The 10,744-nt window shown below is 43.8% G+C and overlaps 1 protein-coding gene across 2 annotated transcripts in view; it reads left to right on the top strand.

Moving 5' to 3' along the window:
- The first annotated feature begins 269 nt into the window (after positions 1–269).
- Positions 270–10,744, top strand: part of tnk2b (tyrosine kinase, non-receptor, 2b) — a 227,609-nt gene continuing 217,134 nt past the window's right edge. Inside the window, exon 1 of one of the 2 annotated variants that reach the window (XM_055645536.1) lies at positions 270–356. Coding sequence is in view for 1 of the 2 variants with exons in the window: in XM_055645534.1 (XP_055501509.1) it covers positions 711–734 (24 nt within the window). In the remaining variant the exon portion in view is untranslated. Of the gene's footprint in view, positions 357–496; positions 735–10,744 lie in introns of those variants that run through there. The other variant, XM_055645534.1, reaches the window with a different exon arrangement.

The raw sequence follows: 10,744 nt of genomic DNA, 5'->3' as shown, positions 1-10,744 counted from the left end.
CCAGGCTGCTGTCTGTGCGGGGCAACGGGCGAGCGGTGCGCAGGCGCAGTGGCAGTGCGGGGCACCGGGAGCGCAGGCGCGCTGGCAGTGCGGGGCACCGGGAGCGCAGGCGCAGTGGCAGTGCGGGGCACCGGGAGCGCAGGCGCGCTGGCAGTGCGGGGCACCGGGAGCGCTATATTTAAGAGGGAGTTAGATGTGGCCCTTGTGGCAGGTACGGGATACGGGCGGGGCACCGGGAGCGCAGGCGCGCTGGCAGTGCGGGGCACCGGGAGCGCAGGCGCAGTGGCAGTGCGGGGCACCGGGTTGCCGGCAGCGAGAGCGGAGCGGCCTGAGGGGATGATGATCCTGAGGGGCAGGTGAGCGCCGACAGGCTGAACACGATCGCGGTTCTTCGGTTGTGGGCTCCAGGTGAGGGGCGGCGGTTGGCGAGCAGGAGCCTCGGGGCCCCGGTGAGGGGAGGGTGACCGGTCGGTCGGTCGGTCCCAGTCTGGTGAGGTGAGGGAGTCACGGTCCGGATCCCGCAGCCAGCCTCTGCCCCACCGTTGGTTGTGTGACGGGGCTCTCTGCCTGGGTCAGATTGTTAAACGTGTAAAGTTACTGCAGAAGCAGTTGAAGTGCTGGGGGCGGGCAAGGGGGCAGGTGTTTGTTGGGACCATTTACGGGATGTCACTGTTAGTGAAGTGGTTGGGTCGTCGGTGTCTGACCCTGCGATGATCGTAATGGTCACCCCGGAGGTGAGTGAGGGCTTTGGGGACGAGTGAATCACCAGCGTTGAAGGGCGGAGGTTGGCGTGGATGTAATGGGTTCGGATTGATTATTCTGCCATTTGGGTCACACGCAGCAGTGCGGGTGTGAATGGGTCACTGGCTCTCGGTGTTCAGCAGGGAAGGGTTGAAGTTGCAGACAAGACTCTTTCTGTGGCAGCAGGTTTCTTTGAGTAATTTATGGCAGAAGCCGGTTTTGTACATGCAGTATTTTCATTGATAAATTCTTGATGCTGGATGATTTGTCAGTACACCAAATATAACTCAATGTTTATGCCTGCAGAGAATTAGTGTTTTGTTAATTAGTGTTTTGATAATTTGCTAGTCCGTAAATTCAAGCAAACAAGTAAAGGTTTAAATCATCTTTGCCATCCTTGCTATTTGTTTTATTATGTTTTCATTTCACCCCTGGATGGTTTATGAATGCGATTTCTATAGTAATATCAGCCAAGCTTTATGTTGGAGAGTAGGGCAGCACAGTGGCACAACTGGTCCCTCTCAGCGCCAGAGACCCATGTTCAATCCTCATCTCGTGTACTGTCTGTGAAGTTTGCACATTCTCTCAGTGACTGTGGTTTTCCTCCCACATTCCAAAGATGTGTGGGTTTGTAGATTAATTAACTGTGTGAAATTGTCCCTAATGTGCTGGGAGTGGATGAGAAAGTGGTTCAAACATAGAACTGGTGTGAATGGGTGATCGATGGTCTGTGTGGACTCGGTACGCCGAAGGACATATATATCTGGAACTAACACAAAGTAGAGATATTTTCATGGTTGTTATCTTTATTATTCTGTTATCTTGGTTAAATGTTGACTACTCTTATTCAAATTATTCCTCGGATGTGTCCTGGTACAGTATCAGGTCATAATCAAGAACTGTGAGGAATATACTGTGGACCATGAATAAGGTCATAGACTACAGTATAAAAACGGGCCCACAGGCCGTCATATCCATGCCCACTATCAAATGCATAGCTATACTAATGCTACTTTCTAATATTCAGCATGCAGCTGAGGATATGCAGGATATTTCAAGTGCTTGTCTTAATGTTTCCTTACATGTTGCGATGGTACCTGTCTCTGCCATCCTCTCAAGCAGTAAGTTCGAAAATAAATCTTCACTAAATCTCCTCCAAATCTTCTTTGCTTATTTAAAATTGAAATTACAAGCCATTGACGTCTCTGCATTTTTCTATGCAGTTCATGCACCTTTTAATTTTGTATACCCCACCAGAAGTGCATACACTACTCCAGCTGTGGCCTAACTAATGATTTATATGGAAGATAGACATAAAAAGCTGGCCAACAACTTATTTTGTGTTTTGTACAATCTAACCCCTCCGACGCCATCTTTGTCTTTTCAGTGGTAGACACAAAATGCTGGTGTAACTCAGTGCGACAGGCAGCATCTCTGGAGAGAAGGAATGGGTGATGTTTCGGGTCGAGACCCTTCTTCAGACTTATTTATATAGTTGTTCCATCATTTCCATTTTCTGTTCTATACTGAAACTGACGTTGCAGGCAGACAGGATAGTGAAAAAGTCTTTTGCATCCTGGCCTTCATCAGCAAGGGCATTGAGTATAAAATTTGGGATGTTATGTTGCTGTTGTATAAATGTTGGTGAGGCTGCAGTATTGGGTTCACTTTTGGGCACCCTGCTATAGAAAAAATGCCATTATGCTGGAGAGAGTGCAGAGAAGATATACGAGGATGTTGCCAGGGTATAAGGGCCAGATCTATAGGGAGAGGTTGGGCAGACTCAGACTTTATTCCTCAGAACATTGGAGATTGAGGGGTGATCTTATAGAGGTGTCACAGTCCCCATGGTTAAGGAATTAAGACCTAGAGGGCACAGGTTTAAGGTGAGAGGTGAAATATATAAGGGACAACTTTTTCACAGAAAGGATGGTGTAGATATGGAACATGCTGCCAGAGGCAGTGGTTGAAGCTGGTACAATAATAACATTTAAAATACATTTGGAGAGATATATGGATAAGAGGAATTGGGGTCAAATACTGCAGATGGGACTAGCCTAGAAATAGCCTACTGATTGAAGGGAAGAAGCTGCTCCTGAACCTGGATATTACAGTTTTCAGGCTCCTATGCCTTATTACCAATAGCAGGCGTGAAATGAGAGTGTGGTTTGGGTGGTGTGGTCTCTACAGACGCTGGCTGTCTTTTTGAAGCAGTGACTCGTGTAGATCCCTTCAATGGTGGGGAGATCCCTTCAAAGGTGGGGAGCCATGATAGACTGGGTAGTGTTTATTTTTTTTAAATCATGTTCATTCTTGGGCGTTCGAGATGCAGAACCAGGCCCTGATGCAACCAGTCAATACACTCTCTACTGACCTACTGAATCTCCTCAATCTTCTAAGGAAGTAGAGATGTTGATGAAGTTTCTTTATGATTGCATTCAATATGCTGGGTCCAGGACAGATCTTCAGAGATATGTATGCTCCGGAACTTGAATTTGAAGTTGTTAACGCTCCACCACCATCCTGTCAATGAAGACAAGTTTGTGGATCCTCGGCCTTCCTCTTCCAAAGTCAACAATCAGATCTTTGGTTTTACTGACATTGAGAGCAAGGTAGTTGTTCTGGCACCATTTGGTCAGTTGATTGATCTCCCTCCTACACTGTGACTCATCGTCATCTGTAATTCGTCCAACGTCAGTGGTGTCGGCGAGCTTGAAGAAGGAGTTGGAACTGTGTCTGGCTACACAGTCATGAATATGAATATATAGTGTGGAGAGCAGGGGGCTGTGCACACAACCTTGGGATGCTTTTGTGCTGATGGTTAACAAGGAGGAAGTGTTGCTGCCAATTTCTACAGTTTGTGGTCTGTTCAAGAGGAAGTCAAGGATCCCGTTGTAGAGGGATGCACAGAGATCCAGTTCCGTGAGCTTGATAACCAGTTTTGAGGTATAATTTTGTTGAACGCCAAACTGTAGTCCATGAACAACAGCCTGATGTATGTCATAGTCACAGAGTCTTACAGTGTGGAAACAGGCCCTTTGGCCCAACTTACCTATCCTGGTCAACATGTCCTAGCTACACTAGTCCCACCTGCCTGCATTTGGCCCATATCCCCCCCCCCCCAAACCTGTTCTATCTATGCAGCCGTCTAACTGTTTCTTAAAAGTTGTGATAGTCCTTGCCTCAACTAACTCCTCTGGCAGCTCATTCCATGCATCCTCCACACCTTATGTGAAAGAGTTACCCCTCAGATTTCTATTAAATCTTTTCCCCTTCACCATAAACCTATGTCCTCTGGTTCTGTATTCCCCTACTCTAGGCAAGAGACTCTGTGCATCTACCCAATCTAATCCTCTCAAGATTTTATACACTATAAGATCACCCCTCATTCTTCTGCGCTCCAAGGAATAGAGTCCCAGCCTAGTCAACCTCTCCCTACAGTTTAGACCCTCGTCCTGGCAACATCATTGTAAATCTTCTCTGTACCGTTTCCAGCTTGACAACATTTTCCTATAACATGGCACGGTGCCCAGAACTGAACACAATACTTGTGGCCTCACCAACATCTTGAATAACTGCAATATGACCTCCCTATATCAATACTCAATACTCTGACTGATGAAGGCCAATGTGCCTAAACCCTTTTTGACTACCCTATCTACCTGCGACTCCATCTTCAAGGAACTATGTACCTGCACTCCTAGATCCCTCTGCTCTGCAACACTTCCCAGAGGCCGAACATTCACTTTGTAGGTCCTGCCCATGTTAGACTTCCCAAAACGCAACACCTCACATTCCATCAACCATTCCTTAGCCCACCTGGCCAATCGATCACGATTCTGCTACAACCATCTTCACTATCTGCAATATGATACTTTTGTATCATCTGCAAACTTACTAATCTTGCCATGTACGTTCTCATCCAAGTCATTGATTATAGATGACAACTGTAAAGGGGCCCTGCACCGAACCCTGGGACACACCACTAGTCACAGGCTTCCAGTCCGAGAACCAATCTTCTCCCATCCTTCCTTCCATGAAGTCCATATTCAATCCATTCAGCTATCTCTCTTTGGATCCCATGCGATCTAACCTCCCAGAGCAGCCTACCATGCAGAACCGTGTGGAGTGTATATTATTATTGTCCGAATAAGTTGGGCTGAAGATTCTTGGAATTCTTGATTCTGTAACTAATGAAGGAAGGTATCCCCTTAGCCTTCTTAACCACCATATCAAACTGTGCTGCTTTCAGGGACCATTGAATATGTATATCAAAATCACTTTTTTTTAATGCTTATTTAACCAGGATTCAACTCCATGAGTAAACATAACAATCTGACATACAAGGTTGAGAGAATGATCAAAATATATATTTTAAGGCAATGAGTTATCATCATGTCGAATGCTTTGTTTGCAACACATTTTGTAATTTACTCAGGAGAATTGGATGCATCTTTGAAAATGGATAATCTTACATTGGTATTGGTACTAAACGAAGGAATAGTTGGCTTTATTGTATTTTTTTTAATTGGCTGTTCGTCAAAAATAATGATAACTTCATATGTAGAGATTAGGGCTTGTTTGTAGGTAATTTAAGGAAGGTTAAGTGATAATAAAATGGGCAATAAAGAATGATGGAGTGTCCACTTGTGCATATCATGATGGCACAGCATGCAGATGGGCACTTGTTACCCACATGTGTTGAGTACACTATTGAGGTAAATGGGAGTCTGAAGAAGGGTCCCAACCCGAAACATCACCTGTCCATGTTCTCCAGGGATGCAGTCTGACTCACTCAGTTATTTCAGCACATTGTCATTTCTTGTAAACTAGCACTTGCACTTCCTTCTGTTAAAGTGCATTTTACTGGGCAAGTGGTCGTAGTGAAGAATAGAACAATATTTAAGGATGCAGGAAAGGCAACTGAGGAAAGGGTGTGAAGGCATAATGGGAACAGAACAACAAAAGTCACGAATGTGATAACATCAACACAAACTGGTTTAGCCAAACAGCAATTTGTCCATTTGCAATTTCCATTTAATTTGTGTTACAATCTCTTGATATTGTATTTTTCATTTAAAATCCCTTTTTAAGTTGGCTAACTGAAATGAACCAAGGCAGTTTTTGAAATCATTCTTTTCATTTGTGGTAGATGTATTTTGATTGATGATTCTGTTATAGAAAATCAATCAGTAAGGGCAGAATTGAGTGGTTGTGGAATAGCTGTTTTTGTGTGAGGTATTGTTTATGATAGTGTACCAAGTGTTTGGATGTCTTGGCAACTCTAGCCAACTAGTTTAGTGCACTTCAGAGCTCTTAAATCTATTTCCTGACTTTCCTCACCATTCTACAACAAATACGATTGCCAGTGTGAAAATAACATTTGCAGCTAGGAAGTCTGTAACAAAAATAGAAAATGCTGAAAATACACAACAGGCCGAGAAAAGTGTATGAAAGCAGCTGGCCATTTAGTTTTGGGTGTTACTGATCTTTAAAATTAATTTTCAACAAACTCAGAGTTTCAAAAGATGTTGTCTGTCCTGTTAAGGGTTTCTCAGGTTTGTTTTATTTAGTTTCTTGAGTGCTTACCATCTATACTGTGCTTTATTTGGCAATGAGTTGAATATTTATGAAAGTGTATCAAAGTGTAAAAGCCTGTATTGAATGTCACAAATGTTTGAATGTGCAACCCTGGCACTTTATAGCACCCATGGCCAATATACTGACCATAACTGCTATCAATGCCAATCCCATTTCATAAATAACAGGAGCAGAATTTGGACCATTAGGCCCATCAAGACTTTTCCACCATTCGATCATGGCTGATCTATCTTTGCCTCTCAACCCCACTCTCCTGCCTTCTCCTTATAACCCCTGACACCCATACTAATCAATAATCTGTCACTTCCGCCTTAAAACTATCAATTGGCTTGTCCTCCACATTCTTCTGTGGCAATGAATTCCACAGATTCACCACCCTCTGACTAAAGAAATTCCTTCTCATCTGCTTTCTAAAGGTACTTCCTTTTATTCTGAGGCTATGACATCTGGTCCTAGACTCTCCCATGAGTGGAAACATCCTCTCCACATCCATTCTATCCAGGTCTTTCACTATTCGGTAAGTTTCAATGAGGGCACCCCTCATCCCGATCTCCAACAAGTACAGGCCCTGTGCCATCAAATACGCATTGTATGTTAATCCACTCATTCCTCGGATCATTCTTGTAATCCTCCTCTGAACCCTGTCCAGCACCAGCACTCCCAAGTTCCTTTACACTTCCGGTTTCCTAATTCTCTTCCCATTTAGAAAATAGTCTACGCCTTTATTCCTAATACCAAAATGATGACTCCATACTTTGCTATACTGTATTCCATCTGCCATGCTTATTTCTTTGCCCACTCGCCCATTTGCCAGCATTAGGTCCATCTATATAATTAAAAGTCTAAATTTGACAACTTCCTGTTTGCACTGTATATTGATTTTATTAAAAAAACACTACCACTTACAGCTGTGATTTTTGGACATTTTACTCAGAGTCCCCCTCCAGCTGTCAGGGGCAGAGGATTTTTCCCATCGATGTAAGATAAAAGACTTATTAATGGTAAAAAAATGATGAGATTCTCTCTCCTGTCAATCACTCCACAAAGGCCATGCCCCTTCCGGTGGGAGGGGGAGGGACTATAAATCCCAGAAGAGTGGACCTGCCTCGGTCTCTGCAAGATGGAGAGGTCACGACTCTCAGTCTGAGCTGTGAATAACACTGAACACATGTCTACTAAACTGTGAGTGTGGTTTTACTGACCTGTGAGTGCCCTTAATGTGGTTTGAAAATGAAAATGAAAATGTGGTTTGTTTGAAAATGAAAATGTTGTTTGAAAATGAAGATTGAAAATGAAAATGTGGTTGGTTTGAAAATGAAAATGTGGTTGGTTTGAAAATCTATATAATTAAAAGTCTAATCTTGACCATTTCCTCTTTGCGCTGTATATTGATTTTAGAAAAAACACCACCACGTACGGCTGCGATTTTTAGCCATCTTACTCAGTCCCCTTCTGCTCATCAGGTGCCGAGGATTTTTCCCATCGATGAAAAATAAAAGAGTTATTAGTGTTTAAAAAATGTTGAGATTCTCTCTCCTGTCAATCTAGCCATGAAGGCCATGCCCCTTACGATGGGAGGGGCAGGGACTATAAAACCCGGACGTGTGGGCGTGACTTAGTCTCTGCACGAAGGGGGAGGGAGAGGTCACGATTCTCTGTCTTTGGTGGTCTTGCACCCGGCTTGAAATGGTACGAAACTGCATTTGAATTTGGTGGCCTTGCACCCTGCTTGAAGGGGGTTGAAACTGCACTTGAATTTGGTGGCCTTGCACTCTGCTTGAAATGGTATGAAACTGCACTTGAGTTTGGTGGCCTTGCACCCTGCTTGAAATGGTATGAAACTGCACTTGAGTTTGGTGGCCTTGCACCCTGCTTGAAGTGGTAAGAAACTGCACTGGAATTTGGTGGCCTTGCACCCTGCTTGAAGTGGTAAGAAACTGCACTTGAATTTGGTGGCCTTGCATCCTGGTTGAAATGGAATTTCAAGGAATAGCCGTGAGTCAACTGCCAGTCCACTAGCCATGAGTGAGTGAGCTGCCAGCACACCAGGCTTGTGTGAGTGAGCTGTCAGCCCAATAATCCATTCGGCCCCTACTAGCCCCCTGGAAACCAGTCCCTTCAGCCCACAACACCCATACTAGTGCTCCAGAAAGCACACCCCCCCCACTGGCCACCAATATTGGAATTGGTGGAGAGGTGGAATTTTGCATTGGGGGACCAGCCCTTCATGTGAACATGGTGGGTCCCACTTAGTCTAGTATCTTTCTATTCCTTTCCTATCCCAATACCTGTCCAAATACCCCTTAAACATTGTAATTTTTATCAATTACTACCACCACCTATGACCGCTCTTCCATATAACCACCAGCCACACGGCTTAAACCCTATGCCTTCTAATTTTAGACTCCCTTGCCCTGGGTACCCTACGCTCCAGTGAGAAGACATCCAGCCTATCCAATCATTTCTTGTAACTAAAAACCTTAATTCCTGAAAACGTCTGGTGGATTTCCTCTGTACTCTATGTAATGCTACCACATCCTTCCTGTAGTGTGAGCAACCAAAACTATATACAATATTCCTAGAGTGGCTTAACGATGTCTTGTACAGCTGTCACATGACATCTCAATTCTTACACCAAATGCCTTGACCTATGAAGACAGACATGCCAAATACCTTCTGCGCTATCCTATTGACCTGGGTCACTATTTTCATTGACCTTAAGGTCTTTGTGTACCTCAAGACTCGCACTTTTTATGTCCCGCTAGTAGTTGATGTTCTGAAATGCATTACTTTACACTTGTCTGGATTAAATTCCATCTGCTATTTCTCTGCCCAATTTCCCAGCTGATCTGTGTCCTTCTGTATTCTTGGACAACATTTTTTGCCATCTATGACTCCAATTCTTGTGTCGCCAGTAAACTGTCCAAGAACCCATTCCTTCTCTCCAGAGATGCAGCCTGTCCCGCAGAGTCACTCCAGCATTTTGTGTCTACTTTCTTATCCAAGAGATTTGTATACAGACAACAAAGGTCCAAGAGCCTATCCTTGCAGTACACATTGGTTAAATACATCCAATTTGGGAAAAACAAGGCTCCATGACTACCATCTACCTGCTATCACTAAGCTAATTTTGGATCCAGTTTGGCAACATTCCTTGGATCCCGTGTGCTTTAACCTTCTGGACTTGGCTACCTTGCAGGATCTTGTAAAAAGCTTTGTGAAAGTCCATGTATGAGTAGGAAGAAACAGTAATTACTCCAGCAATTTGTGTCTATTTACTGAGGTGTCATTGTTTGTGTTGCTTACTTCAATATGGGGTGTTAAATTGAGGCTCCATCTGCTCCTCGGTGTAAATGATCTCGTAGCACTAGTTTGAGGAAAGCACAGGAGTTCTGCATGTTGGCGTACAACTCTTGAAGCAGATGATTTGGTCTCAACTGAGTGGCTCTCAGTTATTAAGTCCCTTGAGCCTACTCAGTCGTCTAGGCAGATCATGACGGATCTACCTCAATGCTATTTTCCTCTCTTATCCCTAAATTCCTTGATTCCTCTAATATTTAGAAATCTGTTATTTTTTTTAATTTTAAAGCAATTAATGACCAGTTCTCTTGGGTAGAGAATTCCAAAGATTATTCACCTCCTGAGTGACTATGTCGCCTCAGTTCAGACTAAGTGGTCTGCCCCTTACATTGACACTCTGGCTCCCAGTTCTAAGCTCCCTGGACAGATAAACAACTGTCCCAGATTTACCAAGGTAAGTCGCCTGAGAATATTGTATGTTCCAATGAATTTATCTTTCATTCTTCTAAATTCTGGAGAATAGAAGCCTGGCTTATTTGAACCCTTTTCAGATGAGAGGCCCTTCATCCAAGGAACCAGTCAGGTGAACCTTTGCTGCACTCGTAGCAATTGCAATAACATCCTTCAAGGCTAAACAGTAGACAATACTCTAGGTGTGGTCTTACCAAGGTCTTGTATAATTGCAGTATCATATCCCAACCGTTGTACTCAAATCCTCTTGCAGTAAAGGCATTTATTTGCCTTCCCACTTGCCTGTGGCATCAGCATGTTACCTTTCAGTGAGGTTTGTGCAAGGTCTCCTGAGTTCCTGTTAACTGTTGAAATGCAACAGCATTTACTGTCCTTATCTACAATTATCATGTACTACAATTGGCATGTAGAATCAGAGTGTTCCTCTATTTATGAAAAACAATAACTTATTTACATTGCTTACAACAATTGTAGATTAAAATGTAGGATAAGCTCCATCTAGCTAAATTCTGAAGAGAGGAAATATATATAGGGTGATTTCACTAAAGGTCACTGGAGCGTAGATCCGCACCCACGTGACCAAAATTCTCAAGTGGAGGACACTCGAGGGTTCGGTACATGTTAGTGGATG

Source organism: Leucoraja erinacea, chromosome 14, assembly GCF_028641065.1.
Source record: "Leucoraja erinacea ecotype New England chromosome 14, Leri_hhj_1, whole genome shotgun sequence".
In the NCBI taxonomy this organism is placed as follows: domain Eukaryota; kingdom Metazoa; phylum Chordata; class Chondrichthyes; order Rajiformes; family Rajidae; genus Leucoraja; species Leucoraja erinaceus.
This window is presented reverse-complemented; position numbering and strand designations above follow the sequence as displayed.